Source organism: Amblyomma mixtum, chromosome 8, assembly GCF_055824585.1.
Source record: "Amblyomma mixtum isolate Tamu chromosome 8, ASM5582458v1, whole genome shotgun sequence".
Lineage (NCBI taxonomy): Eukaryota > Metazoa > Arthropoda > Arachnida > Ixodida > Ixodidae > Amblyomma > Amblyomma mixtum.
This window is the reverse complement of record NC_143019.1, coordinates 19,744,125-19,764,897: the sequence shown is the minus strand read 5'-3', so window position 1 is coordinate 19,764,897 and position 20,773 is coordinate 19,744,125. Positions and strand designations below refer to the sequence as shown.

At 47.8% G+C, this 20,773-nt stretch overlaps 1 protein-coding gene across 1 annotated transcript in view; it reads right to left on the bottom strand.

The window, feature by feature from the left end:
* Dhc64C (dynein heavy chain, cytoplasmic) overlaps positions 1–20,773 on the bottom strand; it is a 90,422-nt gene that overhangs the window by 6,356 nt on the left and 63,293 nt on the right. The window contains exons 53-72 of the mRNA XM_089556736.1: positions 14,498–14,615; positions 13,794–14,009; positions 12,850–13,089; positions 12,479–12,663; positions 12,259–12,328; positions 11,479–11,625; positions 10,745–10,834; positions 10,536–10,596; positions 10,156–10,409; positions 9,836–9,970; positions 9,235–9,329; positions 8,463–8,637; positions 7,548–7,787; positions 6,962–7,134; positions 5,506–5,743; positions 3,230–3,400; positions 1,480–1,581; positions 1,141–1,265; positions 619–722; positions 233–495 (exon numbers count right to left, since the gene is read on the bottom strand). Of these exons, the coding sequence (XP_089412862.1) occupies positions 233–495; positions 619–722; positions 1,141–1,265; positions 1,480–1,581; positions 3,230–3,400; positions 5,506–5,743; positions 6,962–7,134; positions 7,548–7,787; positions 8,463–8,637; positions 9,235–9,329; positions 9,836–9,970; positions 10,156–10,409; positions 10,536–10,596; positions 10,745–10,834; positions 11,479–11,625; positions 12,259–12,328; positions 12,479–12,663; positions 12,850–13,089; positions 13,794–14,009; positions 14,498–14,615 (3,202 nt within the window). The remainder of the gene's footprint in view (positions 1–232; positions 496–618; positions 723–1,140; positions 1,266–1,479; positions 1,582–3,229; positions 3,401–5,505; positions 5,744–6,961; positions 7,135–7,547; positions 7,788–8,462; positions 8,638–9,234; positions 9,330–9,835; positions 9,971–10,155; positions 10,410–10,535; positions 10,597–10,744; positions 10,835–11,478; positions 11,626–12,258; positions 12,329–12,478; positions 12,664–12,849; positions 13,090–13,793; positions 14,010–14,497; positions 14,616–20,773) is intronic.

The window sequence follows — 20,773 nt, the reverse complement described above, 5'->3', positions numbered from 1 at the left end:
ATGACTAGTTAGTAGTCATGACGTAAGACTAACCAGTCATGACTGGATAATGAATAACTAGTCATTACTGGTTAATGACTAATTAGTCATGACTTGTGACTAGTGGTGACTATTTGACTTTCACTTCAGATGTAACAGACTAACAGAGTCATGGCTGTGAGTATGAGCCATTAGAGGCTTTCGCCTTAATGCAACTATTAAATGTTTGGCATTATGTGCCAGCTGTGCTCACCTTGAGCAACTTGGCTCCCTGGTTGACCTCCCGCTCGAGGCACCGGTAGAGTGGGTCGCCGATGTTGTCCTTGGTGCGCCGCAGGCCGTTGAGACTGGGCGGGAGCAGCCGCAGCCAGGTGGAGCCCGACTGCTGGAGCGTCGCCATCCAGGCGGGTCGGCCGTCGCCCGGCACAGCCCTCTCGCCCTCCTCCGCCGCGTACGCTGGCTCGTCGTCGTCCTCCAGCAGCTGCATCTTGAGCAGCTTGGCAATCAGGTCGCTGCCTGCAACGACAGCACATGACCGGTGTGTGTGTCAGTCACAGAGGATACGTGTTTGGCCTTATCTCGCATCTCTTTTCTTTTCACGCTCTTCATGCAAATGAAGTATGGTTATGAGTTCCTCACCCCTGTTTGTGAGCAGCACCTTTTCCGCGTTGTTTGGCAGTCCAAGCCACGATGGCGTCTGGCGGTCACTCAGCGACTCGACCCAGTGCAGGAACTGGTCCCGCCTGCGGTGAATGAAAACACAGCAGTTTATGAGGGTACTGCAAGAAATGTCAGGTTACTGCTGTGTTCCAGCCTTTAAACTTCATCACCACTCCGCAGGCTTGTCAACCATTGTTTCCAGCAAAACAAAAATATGTGCGACGAGGACCTCTGCATACACCGACCTCTTGGAACAAATTTTATACTGTGCACTTTTTCAGTCATCAATACTTTTTTGTACTGCATTTCTTGAAAGCTTACCGAAAATTTTCAATCAATCAGAAAAACAAATTGAAAGGTCTATCCAACACTTAGGAACCACACCAGCAGAAAAAGATAAATGAAAGCAGAAAGAAGCAGTTGCCAGGTGATGAGAGGCCGAGAAAAGTTCTGCATGTAGAAAAGCAAAAAAAAAAAGTGAAACGCAGAAATCCAGCATACCGTATTCCCTCTGGACTGGCGATGCCCTTTTCCAGATTGTCCGACGAGCTGGGTTCGATCAGCATGAAGTCGGGCTCGAAGCTCTTGGCCGTGAACAGTTTGCTCAGGAACGAGTTCAGCAAACGCTGTGGAAGAAGAGTGCAGAGATAAGGAAACAGCTACAAGAAAGCAACAAGAGCACACTACCAGGCTGTCTGAATTCCAGGTGAAACTGTACACAACTTAAACACTGCATACACTTCATGTGGAACGATATCCCATGGAACGCAAAGACGCAGTTGCGCAAACAGCACAAACACAAGCCAGCGACATGACACAAGAAAGCATGCTTCTGCCCACCTGATCAAACTCGTTGTCAATCTTGCCTCCGTAGATGCACTGGCCAAAGAGGATGCGCAGGGCATTCCAGGGAACCTTCTCTGGCGGCAGGTTGGTGCGGCCCTGCATGCGGAAGGCAAAACAAGTAAGAACAAACAAAGGCCTCCTTCTTCACATCAGAAGTGTACGCAAACGCACGTGGAATTGCTCTGTAACTGCGACATCACCAGATCAAGCATTGTTCCACATCATCGTTTACATCTGAGGGCTTCCTACTGCTACATCATGTCACCTTCCTCATCTACCCACAATAATACAGTAGAACCCCGTTCATACGTTTTTCACCGGACCGGGAAAAAAAACTTAACAGCCGGGAAAACGCAACAGTGAGGAAAGCACCGAAAATTAATGAAAACAGTGCAGCTTTGACTTGAAACAATTTATTTCCGCAAAGTGACCCTAGGACCTTAAAAAATCGAGAATGGTGGATTGCAGTTTCTTTCGCTCGCTGGAAAGAACAACGCGTTTCTCCGCGCTGCTCTGCGTAGGCCGCCCTGGCTGCCTGTCGACTGCGTTTAGTACGTCCAGCTTTTCCTCAAGGGGAAGCGCCTTCCGCTTACGCGACGCTATCACGCCATCAAAGCACGATAAAGATGTTGCAACTGAGAGAAGGATGAAAAGGAAATTGCACGGGCCTGCCAACTGGCTCCAGCCGAGCCACCACCGCTGCCACTTGCAGATAGAGGAGAGTTAAAAGATAAAAAGAAAGAGTGAAAGAAAAGAAAAGACGCGCGTCGCAACAACTGCGTCCGCCGAAGCGGACGCTGGCTGAGAAAAACAGATAAGCGACCGCAGCCACGCGCCTCCTCGTCACCACCTCTCACGATAAAGATCGCGGAATTCGGCGTTCGCGAGGCAGATAGCCATCTAGTGGCGGCCTCTCCAACTCGCGTGCGGCTTCTTGCAGCCAGTTCCGTAGCCAAGCCTGGCCAAGACTCGTCAAAAATCAAAATGGCAGTTGGCGCGCATTGCCCGGGCGGGTTCGGGGAGCCCGGTTGCGACGTATCATGCGGGATCGTTTCCTCGGCTACGACGTAACAGCGGGGTTCCCAATACATTGGATCCTATGGAAGCTATGCCGGGACCCGAAGAAAACGACCTAACAGCCGGGAAAACGCAGCAGTGAGGAACGTAACAGCGAGGTTCTACTGTAACATCTGTAGGCACAGATCTACACTCTTCTTATGCAGCGAAAACTGAACCCACTTTTTTTCGTCGTCAAGCATTTCTGTTTCACAACAGGGTGTATGCCATGCACTACATAAATGTGCACTCAAGACTGCTACCTCGGAGCCCATATTCTCAAAAATAGACTGCATGGAACTATTGGGTTCCCTGGAATGCTTTTGGCTTCCTGAAGCACCCAAAATCCATGAATCCTTTCCAACCCTCTCTCCCCTCCCCATGTTTTCTTACACACCTTATTCTAGAATTAATCCTAGTACAACAACTGCTTATAGCAGACTGCTTCACTGTACAGCCTACCATTATTAATTCAATTTAAACATTTGAGGTGGGGGGGTGGGGGGAATCTGCATGCATTTTTTTCCATCGATGCCAGGCAAAAAGGGATGGAAGCCCAGATGCAGCAAATTCCTCAGCACTTTATGAAAGCCGAAGCTAAAGATATATAAGAATTTCTGTCCTACAGGCTTAGCCAAACCAAGCCTTTCAATAGTGATGGAGACATTACAACTGCTTGGACACCCACCATGGCGATGGTGTCAATCCAGGTGTCCAGGGTGTCACAGGCCACCCGCAGGTCCGACTCGTTGAACTCGTAGTGCTTGGCCCAGCCGAGCGGAGCGTACCGGAGGCGCTCCTGGACGATGGCATGGAACCAGGCCAGCAAAAAGTAGAGCCGTGCCCGCTCTCCTGGGGCCTGCAAGGACACGACAGAGAAGGTTGATGGATGGTCATGGAAGACGGCTGGGTGGACTAAGAACCAATCACGGAGACATCGATGGGTTACAAGAATTATCAGGGTCAGTCCCACAGGTTAGCAGCAACATGCCAATGCAGAGTTTGTAAAAGAGAAGGGTTCAACAAGGCGGAAAAATCGAGACGGGACAAGACAGCAATGATGAAGCTACAGTCACTCACTTCCACGTCAACCAATGCACAAGAGCAATAAGTGAAGCCTTCTAAACTATTCAAAAGAATGATGCATAGAGTTGTTGCTCTCTCTGTGCTGCTTTTCAACACCAGGAATTCATGCAACTATCAAGATTCAAACGTGCACTTTCTCACCCGAAAACTGAGCCTCGAAATGGCTTGCATACTCGAATCAGACATAGAACCAAAACAATTTAGGAACAACCCCAAAGTCATTGCTACCACAAAAAACAGTTATGCTTTCTTTGCACTGGCACTTGGAATTTTTGCTAGCGACGCCGTGACCAAACTACCCTACATAACTGTGCTTTCTGACGTATCCACTTGCCATCATTCATCGCCAGTACATTGGACATCCCTGCTGCTCTTTAGAAACAAGATTGGCTACAACATATTTGCAGGGTTGCTTGTATAAAGACATTCAGGGTGACATAATGTGTCACAAAGATAGTATGAAAACATAACTGCCCAAAAGTAACGAGCACTTACTGAAAGCAGAAAATATTGACGAAACTTCGGTTTTTCCGTTTTTGCGAACACAAAAACCTGCTGCACATTAGAATCAGGAGTATTCTTACAGTAATTTAGACCCATAGGCACCATGCTTGCCAGCAACTGCATCATTTCACTACCACAGATTAAACTACGTCAGCTTGACTTCCACCTCCACAAATGTGGTCTCCATCCGGCAACTAACAATACTAGTTAGCTATCGGTTCTGTCTGCAGCTCACACATCCTTGAGACTCTTGTTCCCTACTGCACACAAGGCATGTTCATGCAACTTAATGCAGCCACTTAGCACTATGTTGTGCCCTGTCTCTGTCCCGCATAAATACCTCCCAGACTGCTCGTAACAGCTATCATAAAAACCAGAATATAGGTCAAACTTTTTTTCAAAAAACCATGGCAAAAAGTTGACCCCTGTCATATATACCGGTCGTTGGCGGAAAAACTAAGGAAGTCTTGCAGCAATGGGTGGCTGAAGTCAACAGCCTCCATCATCATCAGCAGCAGCGTGGTATGGCGACGTTGTGGCAAAGTTATTTTGGTTTGTGGCTGGGTGTTGTTGGCGTGGAAATCTCTCCCCACAGAGATGGTGTGCAAGTCTTTTAGAAAATGCAGCATAAGCAATGCACTAGACGGCACAGAGGATGATGCTCCATGGGACGTGGGCAGCGAGAAGCAATTGTCATCAGACTCGAGTTCGGACGTCTCTGATGACTCGGAGTAACGCTTGCACACTTCGTGCCCTTCCCTGTACTGTACACCCCGCCAATTCTTGAACATTATCGGGCGACCATTGCCTCGCGTGTTTGTCAGCCCCTTGTCACGGAGCAGCGAAAGAAGCGAGAGTAAGCGCATGTGTACACATCAGCGTATCTCGCTTGTTTCGCTGCTCAGCGCCGTTAACAAGGCGTTGACAAGGCGTTGACAAGACGTTGACAAGACGTTGACAAGACGTTGACAAGACGTTGACAAGCACGCGGGTCGATCGTCGCGCGATAGTGTTCAAGAATTGGCCGGATGTACATACAAGCAGCATCTAAATGAAAATAAATACTGTCACCATTGTGCAACCAGTTGAGTCACATTTGTTTCAAGGTAAGGGTCTTTCTGCACTTTTGCACTGCACTTTCTGCACGTCTTTCTGAACTTTTGCCATTGAAGAAGATTTTTTTTATTTTTAGAGTTGGTTAGTTGGGGGGGGGGGGGGGGGGGGGGGTCGACCTATATGCCAGTCTGACCTATATTCCGGTTTTTACGGTAATCTAAGCAGTACTTTCTTGGCCCCGCATCAAAGACACACAGCAACAGCCACACACAACAAAATGGTCCAGCGATTTGCCATGGATGGATGAGGAGAACGCACCTTCATCATGCGCTGTGCGGGCACGGTGGAGAAGGTGCGCAGCAGGTTGGCCCGGATGCCCGGCGGGGGCTCAAAGAGGAAGACGCGGCCTGCGCGGAGCAGGTTGACGGGCACCTTAGGGTGCACCTCGAGGGTGAGGAAGAGTCGGAAGGCCGGATGGGGCTGCAGGGCGTGCAGCTTCTTCTCCAGCTGCACCAGCCACTGCGGGGCCAGGTGCACGTTCTTCAGCATCACCCACCTGCGCAAGGGACAACAGCCAGGGTCAAGAGGGCCAGAGTGACGTGGTGGCTCATTCCCATCTGTCTCTATATGAGTTGCTTCACACGTTTACATCCTTGAGAGTTCCCCCCCCTGCAATAGGCATAAGCCTTACTGCCATTTTGTTAAGAATAAAGGAATGAAGAGTACCCAATATGTAGTTAAGTCTGCAAATGCTCGCTAGACTCCTGCAGGAATCCACAGTTTGCAGGACACGTGCAGTGCCTTTCCTCTAGTTGTAAACTCCTCCTCCTCGCGAAAAGTTACCTAGTTTGCTCCTGAATGCTACTGTGGTTTTCCTCTCCTCATAATATCCGTCACAAAATGACACTCACAGCCATTAAAGGGCAACTGAAAAGGTTCTAGAATTTGATGGGTTTAAAAGGGCCGATTGCGTGAAACTTGCAAGTAAAGCATGCAAAATCTTTTTGAGCTAGCACTTGAAATGGTGATGTAATCGCCGAATAAAGCAGCCCTGGCGTTCAGGCTTCTCTGCAGATGACGTCATGTAAAGCGACGCTCAGTGTCCAATGAAGGAATGGTTGTTTCAAGAAAAAAAAAATAAACTAATGCAGTTGAAGGTGAAGCTCACGAAGCATTGTTTGGTGGCATCGGATGACGCACGAAAGCATGCAGGTGAAGAAGGCAGTAGATATCTGAAATTTCGGCAACAATTATGTCACCACAAGTTTCCCCGCACTCCTCCAGCGCAATGAGGAGAAGCCTGAACATCGTTGTGGTTTTAATCGGTGATTACGTCACCATTTTAAATGCTAGCGCAAAACTACTCAGCACGCTTTTCCTAAAAGCTTCATAGATTCAAGTTTCTCAATAATCTCGAATTTTCAAAAACTGCCTAATCTTCCCTTTAAGTGCAGACCTGCACTAAGAACATGCCTACTGCAAGGCTCTCAATATCAAACGTCTTATAATAAACTAAGAACGAAAACCACGCAAAGGACGATACACAGGGAAGAAGTAGACAGGACGAGCGCTCGTCCTGTCTACTTCTTCCCTGTGTATCGTCCTTTGCGTGGTTTTCGTTCTTAGTTCATGGATTACCAACTAGCCCCCCATCGTACACTCCTTCAGTCTTATAATAACCTAGGTCTTTGCGACCCGCTCCGTTCTTTGACTGCTTCTCGTGCCCGTGTTGAATAATAGGCTTTGTAAGTTTATAAAAGCACAGCACACGCACCGCCCATTCTTGGAGGCAGCGTTGATGGCCTTCTCGGCCTGGCTGAAACCCTCGGCCGACCCCATGGCCAAGGAAGTGATGCTGCGGCCCAGCTCGGCTGCCAGGTCGTCCACCCGGCCACTGGCGTCGTAGCCGGGCACTGAGCACATCAGGATTGGGGTGCTGGCCTTCACCTGCATAGTGCAAGGTGTACGCAAGTAAGCAATCAAGTTTGATGCGGAAGAAGCGAAGCAGCTGCCAGGAAGGTGGAGGGAAATACATGTGGCAGCACACCTCACTGTTGCACAACATGGGCGGGTTTTCATTTCGCCGTCATCCGAAATCCAGCCACCACCAAGATTCAATGCTGTGACTTCGGACTCAACAGCCTGAATGCCGCAGCCACAAGCTACTACGGCTAGTTGTCCCCAAAAGGAAGTTTTGAAAGAGCAAAGCTTGATGGTTTCTATGCACAAGAATTCTTTGAAATTTTACTTGAAAACTGTAAATTGCTCGAAGCTTCATGTGGCGATTCACAGGCAAAGTCGAGCCAAGGCCCTCCACTAAGCAGGCAAGCCAACTGATTCAGTCACTGCTGCACACTCACCTCATTGTCAACGACAGCAGCCAGGTCGAGCTCCGTCTCGGAGGCAGTGGTGAAGTCGTCACCGAGCACCGCGGTCACCACCTGGTGGCCCTGGGCGATCACCCGGTCGGGTCGGAAGGCCTGGACCACCAGCAGCTGGTGCATGGCCTGGCCGACAGGGGTGAGCGGCCGCGACCCTTCCTCCCACAGGACGGGCACCTCCCGCTCGGGGGCGTTGCTCTCCACCCAGCCCAGGAAGCCCTGAAATCAGAAGGGACGGACACAACCGCTGTGAAAACAATGGCACACCTCGTCAGAAAAGCAAGCATGACTTTGTAAAGTAAAAGCTGGCCATAAATTTCCACACAAAACTGATATCTTATGCTCCTCTGGTACAAGATAAATGATGAAGACTATCAAAACAAACTTCTCCATCCTCCTGCCTCTGTTGGCTACACAGTTACATTTGGTTTGCTTTGGAATACCCTGTGTCACCACAACATCCGGCCAGTCATCTGCTCACCAGATTACATGTCAATGCATAACGTTCTTATGATTCTGCATGCATGGCAACGAAACGTATGTTGCCATAACAGGAGCCATATGAAATGACAAAGGAATGAAGGAAACATGAAATACGGCCGACAGCAGCAATTCAGGGCCCTTTTTTTTTGCGATTGTCATCAAGGTGCTATCCATTGTAAACAGCGTGAAAAAGACAGACCAAGCACGACAATACAGCGCTTGTATTGCTGTGTTTGTTCTGTAATTGGTCTTTATCGCAGTGCTTACAATGGATAACATAAACCAACTTGCCCAGCTTTCCATTCTTCTAAGTATCAAAGTGTGTTTGCTGCCAATGGCAGTATGGTGGTCATGGCATCAGATATCGAAGTCACTTGTCATTCCCAATTGTCACTGGGCAGAGGTGCTTACAGGGTGCTCGTCCAAACGCTGCTGGAGGTTGCGGAAGGCTGGGAGTCGAGAGAGCGCGGTGGCACCCTCGAGCTGGTCTGGCGAGAGGCCAGCGACGTGGATGGTCGGCTGGCCTGGCAAGATGCCTTCCTTGCCACGCAGCAGGTGGTTCAGCTCGTGCTCAAAGTTGGTTTCCCTGCAAGGAGCACGCGTGCGGCATATGTTTTCAGACAGCCAACCAGCCCAGTGCTACCAGTGCACACCAAGTTTTGTGAAGATGCCAAGTCATCATTTTGTGAATTCACTAATCTCTGATGCTGAAATAAGGAAGGCAACATCAAGAGCATCCGCTTACCCGAACTACAATACTGTCAAATACAGAATGTCTGCTCTATGAACCAATCAGCCAAGTTTTGCTTGCTGTAGGCTTGATGAAGACTTCACGGTAGTAGAGAAAAGATCTGACATAGGTTTAAAGGACGCAGGGAACATGGATATATAAATGAAATAATTACTGGATCAACACACTGCAAAGCGTGGACGGCTTGCTCATTAACATGCAGACAACCCCAAGAAGCCTTATCCTTAGAAAACGAAGAGTAACAGTGTATGTAACTGTTAGTGTTAACAGCACCACTGAAGATTGGCAGGGATGATCTGTTATTTGCAACATCACCCTCACCAATGCAGAAGTGTATAGAAAGTAGGCTCATGTGATACACGAACAACTTTGACAGCTGTAACGGTACATGGTCAATAACAAGTGTATGTGGCAATAACAAGCAGCACTAACTGTGAGAATCCCCTCAGGTGGATTCGGCAGAGCAGCAGAGCAAAGGCCAGCTTGTCTTCATGAAGCATGCCTCTGGTCACCCTGGTGTACACGACCTGCGCAAAACATGCATGGCTGGTGTTGAAACTGCGGCGAAACTTGGACAGATACATCTTGCAAGAGAGAACAGTCATAAGTGGTTTTCTGTGTATTAGACAAAGCAAATGCAAAGAAGGTGCACGGTGCATGACTGACATGCTTAGAAACAGCTCTAGTGTTTGTTCCCAGTAAGAACAGTACAAAGAGCATGCAGTAACCACTATGTCTCTGGAGTTCGCGTCAGAAAACTATGTTGATGCACAGCAGCTTAGTTGTGCACGATCGGCTACTAGTGATGAAACCTATATTCCATTTCCTTAGGCCTTTTATAGCCTATAAAAGCTCTGTTTTTCAGTGATAGTAGCATCCTTGCCGTTAGGACACTGTAATCTTCGATACATGATAACTTCAATTTGTTCCGACTCCTCAGCGTTTTAAAGGCAGCAAGCTGAACAGCCTATCTCTCCTGTTTGTGGCATAAAGTGAACGATACCCCTTATCAACCCATGATGATCGACCCCACCTGGAACAGGTCCTTGGTGATGATGCCGAGGCGAGCGGTGTGGTCCACCACCCCGGTGAGGTGCGTGTTGTTGGTGAGCACGTCGTTGTAGATCTCCAGGAAGAAGTGCAGCGAATACTGGTACAAGAAATGCGCCTGGAAGACAACAGACGTGCAAACGCGTTTCTAGAGCCTTTAGGGCACACAGAATGGACACCACATTTCACAGTAGAGCGCCATTACAACAGACAAACAGTTGTCGACTCCACTGTAAGATGCTAATGCAAGACGTTGATGCAAAAGGCGACGAGTTGGGACACCATGGTCCCCCTCCCCCTCACCTGGTGCAGCCCCTCGAGGGTGAAGAATATGGAGGAGCAGGCCTGTGCCAGGGGCTGGTACTGCAGGGACACGGTCTCCACCTCGGCCATCACCTTGTCCGTCTCCTCCACCTTGCGTGAGATCTCGGCCGCCTCGTTCTTCAGCTTCTCCAGCGTGCTGATCACGCTGTCGTCATCCAGAATCCTCCCTTTCGAGTCATTCAAGGCCTGGAGGAGAGATTTCTCCAGCTGCCGCAGCCGCACGTGGAACTCTCCTGTGGAACGGGGAATCCAGGAACATGTGGAACAGTCACCATCGTCTCGCCCAGTCAATGTGCACCCCAAGAGAAAGCAAACAAAGCAAAAGATTACAGGAGACGGCAGGGTGTCCACAAACTCACCCTGAAGCTTCAGGAGGTCCGAGCGCTTCTCATCGATGTCCTCTCTCTCCGCCTTCAAGACCTGCACAATGCAAACAGTGCATTGTGAGACTAGCCAAAGCTACTGTCGCCAGAATGGTAATTTGGCCTTTGCTTTCTGCGCTGAGAGAAATTTAAATGTGTAATTTTTACAGCTTTCCGTTCTGGAAATGACCGAGTGACTGACTGACCTGATTCAGGCACTGGCTCTGCAAGCTGCTTCGGGTCACCGTGAAGTTGACAAAGGTCACCCTTGAACAGAGGTCAGGCGGGAACTCAACCTGGACAAAAGAAGACACCATGGGAATGACCATCACAGGCATGAAGAGGTACAGAACAAGGTAAATGGCAATGTAAAAACCCAGCAAAGACTGAAAGGCTCCAACCAGAGGCTGTCAAAAGGGAGACTTGTGGAAAGACAGCTGCAGACGCGGTGCAGATTTTATGAGTGGTGCGATGTCTCGCACCAGCAATGAGCACTGTATGAAGAATGATAAGTTTGATGGTTTGGTTTGGTTTATGGGGTTTAACGTCCCAAAGTGACTAAGGCTATGAGAGACGCCGTAGTGAAGGGCTCCGGAAATTTCGCCCACCTGGGGTTCTTTAATGTGCACTGACATCGCACAGTACACTGGCCTCTAGAATTTCTCCTCCAAAGAAATTCCAGCCACCGCTGCCGGGATCGAATCCGCGTCTTTTGGGTCAGCAGCCGAGCGCCATAACTACTGAGCCACCGCGGCGGCAATGATAAGTTTGAGGAGCAGATGCTGTAAAACATAGCACAACAATTACAGCTGGTTCCCGACACATCTGGCAAGCTGGCGGCTACACCTGTTCGATAAAATTTCCACTCCCAAAATGAAAGTAGATTAGTCCAAAAACCTCAGGAAGACTGCTAAAAGAAATCTGTGAATATAGCACCTACCGTTGGGTCCCTAGTGGAAAGGAAGATGCAGAATGTGGGTGATAAGTCAATGTCCTGGTCTCCCAGTGTGATGAGGACACGGCCCCCTGTCTTGCGCACTTCTCGGTTCAGCACCGGATTCAGGATCGGGTCGTAGCTCTCCACGTCCTGGAAAGGCAGGGCAACCATTACTCAGCAAGAGAACACATGAAAGAAAATGCGCCTCCCAGTGCATGTGAGGCCTGTGGAATAAAGGATGGTTTAGTTTATTGGTGGTTAACGTCCCAAAGTGACTCGGGCTACGAGAGACGCCGTAGTGAAGGGCTCCGGAAATTTCGACCACCTGGGGTTCCTTAAATTGCACTGACATCGCACAGTACACGGTCCTCTATAATTTCGTCTTCATCGAAATTAAGCTGCCACGGCCAAGATCGAACCCGCGTCTTTCAGGTCAGCAGCCGAGTGCCATAACCACTGAGCCACCGAGGCGGACTGTGTGAAATAAAGAAGCCGTGTTCGAAGATCCTTCAAACATTCTGCTTTTTAGCATTACTGCCATGTGAAGCTACCTTTGTTGTATTAAGGACTTTTGTTAAATTTAGTAAAAAAGCATCCCAAAATCACTTCACCAATGCTCAGTGAATGAAATTATCTACAAGACGCAGCTTATGTAATTGGAGGGTTCTGGCAGGAAACATCACAGTTAGCAACAGATCAAGTACACCTTTCTGGGACATCGAGATGCGGCTTTCATTCTAAGCCTCCACAGAAATAGTGTATTAATAAGCCATGGAGTCATACCTGGACAAGCAATGGGTTTCCGAAACGTAGAGCACTCTCCAGGTTCTTGCGGAACGAGTCATCAAGGAAGCTGTAATAACACACAAAAAAAGAAGATTTTCAAGCATGTAAACACAGGTGCACAAACTCCAACTGCACAAGGCCAGCACATTACAGTTTGAGAAAAAAAAAAGAAATAGACAAAATGGGGAGTTCTGGGTACCATAGTGACATTCCTTACCTGGTCTTTGTGATCTTCCGCTCCCTGAACTCGTTGAGGATGTACTTGGTAGCTTGCCCAGACGGGTCAATGATGAGCGGGTACCGGTTGAACCGCTTGAGCATGATGGCATTCTCTGTGCACAGGTCATCCGTGGGCAGCGCGTTGGCTTGCCACCTGAGGCGCTCATCCGCCGTCGAAAGGTACTGAGAAGAAAAAGAAAAGAAAAGTAAACATACTATAGCAAATACATTTGCCACAGTCAACCACAAACACATGTAATGCTCAGAAGAGTGAAGAGCTCGGCCAGTTAGAACATATTCCCACATGACAAAAAGAGGGGAAGGAAAGCAAGCACAGAGGGAGGGGAGACAGCGTTGAAGAGCGCCCACCTCGGTACGCGCCAGGTCGAGGCGGAAATGGATGCCCGCCTGCTGCAGGTGGCTGCACCAGTTGTTGAACAGGTTCTGCCGGTACTGCTGGTCGAAGTACCCGGCGTACGCCAGGAAGGCCGAGCCGAGCAGCACGTCGCCCGAGATGGTCGACATCTGGTTCTTGAAGGTCTCGCTCGTGTCCTCCCAGCGCTGCTTCTCTGAGCTCAGGCTGCTCAGCAGCGCTATGCTGCGGTCCACCTGTGCAAGTTCAGCCACGCAACTTTATATGCACATCAGCAACAGCACTTGTTCAAACAAATGGAGAAAAAAAAAGTGTCGGGGTTTTAACTTGGTCATACCAATCATACCAATCAACTTGGTCATACCAATCATCCACTAATACTGCACGGGCAGTATTAGTGGATGAAGAGGACCATGTGCAATGCACAGCGTGACAGTGGGTTGCAGTTTAACTCGAGGCATGCTCGGTTGTGACAATAGCCAAGTGCTCTCGTGCAGTGGCCTGCAAAGCTGATCTTTTCGTGCAGCTGCAGGATTTACTACCGGTTGTGGATATTGATTTGACTTCCTTTTTAACCTAACGTGCTGTCGCCGATGCTAGATCCACAGATGAGATAAGATCCACAGATGACAAGATTCTTGGTTGATGTTGGTGAGCGTATGAGTGTTTTCAAACTAAAAAAACTGCTGCTGTGTTAGTGGATATACAATGCGAGCTGCCCAAGCTAGCCAGATTCCAGCCAAAGACTGGAAAGGACTGAGAGTTCATTGCAACCAAACAATAAAGGCAACACTGTATCACCAGTCCCTTGAAGTCCCTTATACACAGTGTGTCTATAGACGAGTGCCCAAGCTTGTGGTACTAAGTGATGACATCGAACAGCATAACAAAAACTTCACCAGGGACTAGAACATAGACTCCTCTGCATGGCCTGCCTCACCTTCGCCTGGACATTGGCCAGGTCCGTCTTGATGGCCTGTGCCTGGGAGACGAGGTTGGCGTACTCCTCCTTGTAGGAGGCGATGCTCTTCTCCAGCTGGACGATGACAGAGTCGATCTCCTCGGCGTTGTGCTTGTTGCTATCTGCCTCTGCCTCAAGGCTGGCCAGTTCATTGCGCAGGGGCTCCACACGCTTCAACATGTCAGCAAAGTTGATCTGTGCGAAGGAAACAGCAAGGGAGGCATTCACTTGTTTAATATCATCTGACGGCACTGACTGGTTAAAGCCTCCTCAAGTTCAGCAAAGTTGATGAACACTGAAGCCAATGCCACATGTCGAAAGGTCAAACACCCTGATAATATTAAGATTACCCAACAAACTATGGATTGCGAGCTTTGGGCTTCAACCTCCCAAAGCAACACATGGCCTACGAGGGACGCCCTAGTCGGAGGGCTCCGGATTAATTTAGACCCCCTCGTGTTCTTTAATGTGTGCCGACATCTTACGTCAAACCAGCGTCTTTGCATGTGGCCGCGGTGTGCAAGTGTCAATCACACAACCTTGAGACCAGCAGCCGAACGCCATAGCCACCGAAACATCGCGGGGAAAACTAAGCTGAGTGCATGAAACGATTGTAGGCCGACTTACGCCAGTACAACAAGACAACAATGTTTTCAAACCAGCAACAAAGTCGACGCACTGACCTGAGCAATGGCCCACTTGACCATGGGTCCACAGGCAACGCTGGCCCTGTTCACTTTCTCGAAGTTGAACTCGGGGTTGTTGAGGTACTTGGTCTTCATCTTGTTGCGGATCTCGTCACTACAGTGAGAGCAGCACAGAACTTGAATGGTCAACGACACGCTTGCCTCAGGACTAAGACAAGCCAATATCACTAAAAACCAAGCAATGCGAGCCATGCTTCATCGTGCCAGAAGCATGGGATTTGTAGTCAAAAGAAGTGTCCAGGCCACCAAAAATTAACAGCTGGCAGCGTACGGTCAAGCACACAAAGCAACTTTTTCACAGCACTTATGACCCGATTTGTGCATACTAATTATGGCACCTCATTAGGTATCCACCTAGAGAGCTGAAGACAATAATATTGCTAAGATAAAGTTGCAGCACTGTTCCAAACAGGCATAACTCTCCCAGATTTTGTGCAAGTCTCATGCTTTTACACCAGTGAGCAAGAAAGTACAAATCTGAAAGAGACTGTTCTAAGAAGCAGACTGAATAGAGCACCAGCAGAAGTGATTACAATCTGAAGGTTGTGGAATTACTCAAGAAGCAGAAAGTTTTCTCCAAAATTTTCACTAATGCTCTACTGAAGAACTCTAGAAATGTCGCACAAATAAAGTGATAAAAGTAGTGAACTGATTTACAAGTGAAAGTGTTTTAACTTGCCTGAAAAATTTTATTAAATGGTTTGTTCAATCCCATTTTAAGCTCAGTTCCATCACAAAAATTAGTTATACATCAAAACTGCACAGAATAAGACAAAAAATAACCAGCTCAAATCAAGGCTTGTTCTTCTTTTAGCTTTTCCTGGCTCTTACAAGCCATTTCTCATACATGGGGACTTCTGCATTACATGCAGCAATATTTTAATTGGTTTGCATGTGCCTTTCACTTTCATGTGCTATAATCTTACACAGCACATATAACATAGATGTATATTATGCTTAATAGCATTAATATTGTAATTACTGTGAACAATCACCCGATCATTCCGCAACTAATCTACGACAGCTACTACATATACAAACAAGGCCGCTGATACAGGAAACACGCTGGACTAGTGCCGACATTTGACGCTAATTTCTTTACCAGACAGAGGCACCAGTCTAGCCAGATAGCTCCACCGGATATTTTACAGCCAGGTTGGTGTGTCTATGATGGCTGGTTTTACTCCATAACAGCTGGGCAAACCAGGTTAGCATCAATGAAAGTCAGGTCGTTAAATAGACTTCACCCTAAGGCACGAACAACAAAGCACACTATTTAGCAACCCCCCACATCATTTTGTGGTGCAAATCCCTGCATGCCAACCTTTAAAATTCACAGTCACACAGGCAAAAGAGGAAACAGCAGCAGTGGAAAAAAAAAAGGGGAAAACAACCAACCCGCAAGTCACAATCCCAAGTGCGCCTGTTTGATTGACCCCAATGCCAATCAGTGCCAAGAAAAAAAAAAAAGAAGAGGCAAACAAAGACTCCAAACACAGCCTTCAAAATGACAAGAGCTGTGGTTAAAAAAAAAAAAGTGGTGCATTGTGTACTCAAAGATCCGTGTGCAGTGCAGCAAATAAATCAGCCCACAGCAACCTCCTTCATTGACTACATATGATGTTTGACAACTTGTGTGACAAGCTGTTAGAAAGCTTTAAATTAACGCAGCACAGAGCTTTAAACACCAGCAGTAACGGCTGATAGACTGCCATGCAGTGCTCGATTGTGCCTAAAAACATTTACTCAGCACTTTAACTTGCAATGCCCTGCACATTATGTACAACAAAGGTTGTACGGATTTCGACAGCTCTTTGCTCCTGTTTGAAAAGTAGTGTCAAATCTTCACAGCATTCCACAAACTGCAAAAGCCATGATGACAGATCACCTAGGGCACAGAGCAATCCTCGTGGTAAAGCAAGCTTAAAGGGATCCTGAAATGATTTCGATGGGCATATTCTAGAGCAACAGATCTGCAGAGGTGGTCTTCGCAGGTATTAGAGTCAACTTTGAAAGCTCTGCGTGGACCCTATAATTTAGAATTTAAAAATCCCTGCTCGCAATAGCTCGCAAACGATTAGGGCAATACCTCACCGCTGCACCCCACCCCCCTGATGATGTCAGTGGGGGGAGGGTGTCGCTCTAATCAGTGGTGAGCTATTGCGAGCAGAAAATTTTTAAAATTTCTAAATTATAGGGCGCCTGCAGAGCTTTCAAATTTGACCCGTATACCTGCAAAGACCACCTCCACAGATTTGTCGCACTAGAATATGCCGATCAAAATCGTTTCAGGGGCCCTTTAACTCTCAACACGTCTGCTGCTGCATAAGCAGGCAAATTCCGCTACTGATCTACACTTAATCTGAGTGCGTATACATAGATTGTTGTCTTCAGATGATCCAAAGAAATTAAATTTGCTCAATAAGAACTTATCTCTTAACAAATCTACCAGTTTTTTTACATTGCTCCCTGTAGGGGGCGGTGATAACGAAAAGTTATAAGCGCAGAACATTTCTTTCGATGCTTTACTTGCCTGGGCATTGCAAGGTTAACAGACAAGTTTGGCTGGTTGCTATGGCTGACTGGTGCGTTCCTGACCTTGCCGATGTGCTGAAGCTCCCATGCACAGAGGAGGCTGTGTGTGTGTGCTATCCCTGTCCTCGCATAACCGCAGCTTACGTGATGTTGTCCGTGCTGAAGTTGACAATAGTGTTGACAAACGTGTCGCCCAAGAGCACGGAGCGGATGGCCCGCCAGTCGTGAGCGGGCTCCCCGAGCAGGAGGCAGATGGCCTCCAGCGTGGTCTTAACCGGCAGCGGCGGATTCGCCATGCTCCGCACCTCCACCAGGTGCTGGCGCTTAATGCCCTGCACCGCTACGTGGCCGGACGCATATGCGCAGTGAATCTCCCGCAAATAGGCGACCGAGGCATAAATAGGATAGGGACCCATTTTCCCTAACGACACAAGCTAGGGAAAACAGTACCTCATTCTTTTTCACCTAAGCTTACCTTCTCCAAAATGACTAATTGGTAAACTCTGGCTACAATGGCACTACCTTCAACCTTTGAGTTTTGAGTGTTGTCGACTGTCATCACAGTTCTTCATTCAACTATTATTAAGCAACTTTAACTAGGTTCTTCTACAGCTTTGTTTCATTCAACAATGACAGCATCACAGCAAAAATATAAACCACTAATCCGAAACAATCATTACTGAAGTAAACCTATTTTCTTTTTTCGAAAACTTTTGCTAGGTTACAGAAGCTTTCCACTGTTACCATCATAAATAAATGTAGGGCTTAAATTTGTTCAAGCTAAGGAAGAAACTGTAGCATAAGCTTTGCCTTTCTGTCAACATTCTTCACACTAATTGTATCTATTTGTGAGACTCATCATCTGTACCTGAAAAACTAACTACTTTGATGAAAAGGAAAAATATCTTGCATTACAGGACCTCTGCCTTGCGGCTCCAAATGCAACAAAAGTCTCCGAGACTTCCATGCTGCAGCATAACTTATACGAGGAAAACAACTTATCAAACCAAACTCGGCAGATTCATCCAGCGATGACATCTCGCGGCAAACAAACTTGCTCAAAACTGTCTTCTTAAAGACCTACTTGACCGAAATTTTACTTCGGCTAATTTTGCGCTCGATATAGTGTGCATGTTATTAACAATATTTATATTTAATATTAGGGCTGTGAAGCGTCTAGAATTTCAGTTAGAAGCGTTCAAAAACCTCTGTAGCAGACGACGCAGACCCCTAGCGGTGTGCTGAACAACTAACAAACCTGACCGGAAATGACGCACATTTGAGACACCGGCATCGCCGGCTCGCCAGTTTCAGGCGTTCTGAAGTGAGTGCGCGCCCCTTGTAAGCTCTTCTTCTGGCGCGTTTCTGGCTGTTTTCACCGCGAAGCTCGATGGTATCCGAGAAAAATAAACTGCTGGCATCATGTAGACGAAGTGCATGGCCGCGGAAGGGAATACGAGGAATGCGGAAAGCACCATGTATACCTCTCGGCCACTGCCCTTCACCCCCGATCTCGAAAGCTGGTGTCAGCTGTCTGGAGCTCAAGTTTTAACGTGAATTCCCCTGTCTTCTTCAAAAAAGGTAATGGTGGGTGACTGACCCTTCTGCCTCGCGTTAACCCCTTTTGTGGGTTGGGCTTTGTCAATAGACCTGTCCCGGTCTACATCATGCATCAGAGCACCTACGTCTTTCTGGCCCGATCGGCAAAGCATGCCACGAACCGAAGGCTTCGAGGCGTCTCTAATCGGGAGAATAAAGAGGAGGGGGGAACCGCTTGTCACAAGCTAGCTAAGCCGGTCCAGAAGTTAAAGTGGACGGCTTTGGTCATCGAGCAAACGCCCTTTTGACGGCACGTTATTTACACCAGGCAGAAGTCTAGGAGAGGTCTGCTTCATCTGAAAAGGAATCAACATATGCACACCCGTTTATTGCAGGTACAGCTCTGCCCAATGCGCAATAATGCCGTCGTGCGCCGAGTGTATCTGCTGCCTCGAAGATTTGCAGGCCGGGCTGAGAATCCTGGAAGGCCACACAAGCGTTACTGAAAACGTCGACTTTCTTACTGCCTCACGCCATTCACACTTGAGGTCGATTACAGGAAGCTTCAGCGTTACCATTCGAGACGCGTCTCCAAGACCCCAGAGAACTGCACGCATGTTATTTGAATGATAATCTTTTAAAAGAATTTTGATTTTTTTCAGCAGGGTAAGGGGAGGGCTAGTTGGTGATCCATAACATATAAATACCATAACAAATAAATATCAAATTTATATGTTTGGTTAGAGACACCTACGGTAATTTGCGCGGCGGTGGGCGTATACGGTCGACTGGGGTTCGGCAACCACGTCGTTCTGCCCAGCTGTGTGGTTTGAAAAGATTAGAAAAACCTTTCCGTCCCTGCAGTGCACGGGCTTTAAGTGGTTCTAGGTAAATACTGTAAATAACGCAACGCATAAGTTTTTGTTCATTTGAATCGACATGTATTTCGCAACGCGCAGTGGCTTGCCCGACCGAGGCGCGCAAAGATGAACCAGCCCACCATCGGCACCGCACTGATGGCACGGTCCTCGAAGAGAAAAATATATATTTATTTTGCAACACAAATTTTGCTTCTGGCATATTCTTTCGCTTAACGCAGCACTTAATTCTCTTCAGCTCTCTTTTTACACATCAATCTGTTTTTATTGATTTAACTGGCGTTCACAGCACCTATTCCAAATTTCTGTGCGCAGGCAGGAATACCTTTCGACGGGGGAGAAAAATGAGAAGGAAAAGGAGAAGGCAGGTCATTTCTTTTTAATCAAGATAACAACCATATTGCACGCACAGCAGAGCGCACATGTGTTGTTGGCACGCGCGTGCCCGCTCAAAAAAGCCGACTTTATAATACAAGCACTTCTACTTGGCCTCCATTTGAATATGCTTCCTTCCTCCGCTATATCCGAACTTTGCACAAGCTACATGTAATCGAATACTGCCAGGCAAACAGCGCTCACAAGCATTGCGGCGCGATCATCTTCACTGAGGATGAGCTAGGACTTTTCTAGTCTACTACAGTAAATAAAACACGTTTAAAACTTTTTCTAGGGCATTTCATCCGTTTCAAGATGTGTGTTTTCACATATAACTAGTATTTATCGCACAAAGTGCTGCACGCGCTACCGCTACCAGCGCTTTGCTCGAGCCGCAACGAGCAGACGCTCCGAACCCGTCCGGAGTACAGTCTCAAACATGCGTCACTTCCGGCGGGCGGCAATGGCGCCCGTTTTTTCAGTTTCGGTATTGAAAACTCCGATTTTTGCGTGCCTTTTTAACCGTAACTGCTTGAAACTGGAGAGTAATGTTTTGTGGGTAGCATAATACGGGGGTGTACTATGAAAAAACAACCTTTTTACGGTTTGAAAAATTTCGGTCAAGTAGGCCTTTAAAGGTAGGCCAAGGAGACAAGGGTGCACCAGAATTGACAAGCTGACCAGTGTTCTGCACTGGGGCTCTTTCTTGAAGCTTGAAGAAACACACAAAAAAAAAAGGAAGGCCGGACGGCAGTAGCTCTAGATCTCAGGATGGACTGCGCAGATGTTGAATCCCGACATCAAACTGTATGTGCGAAAAGAAAATGTGTCAAGATTTGGAAGCACTGGGTCAGTCATGGGGTTTCAGGTAGGTGGAGGGAAGCGTCAAGGAGGGTATCGACAGAGGACAGTGTTTCAAGTGGAC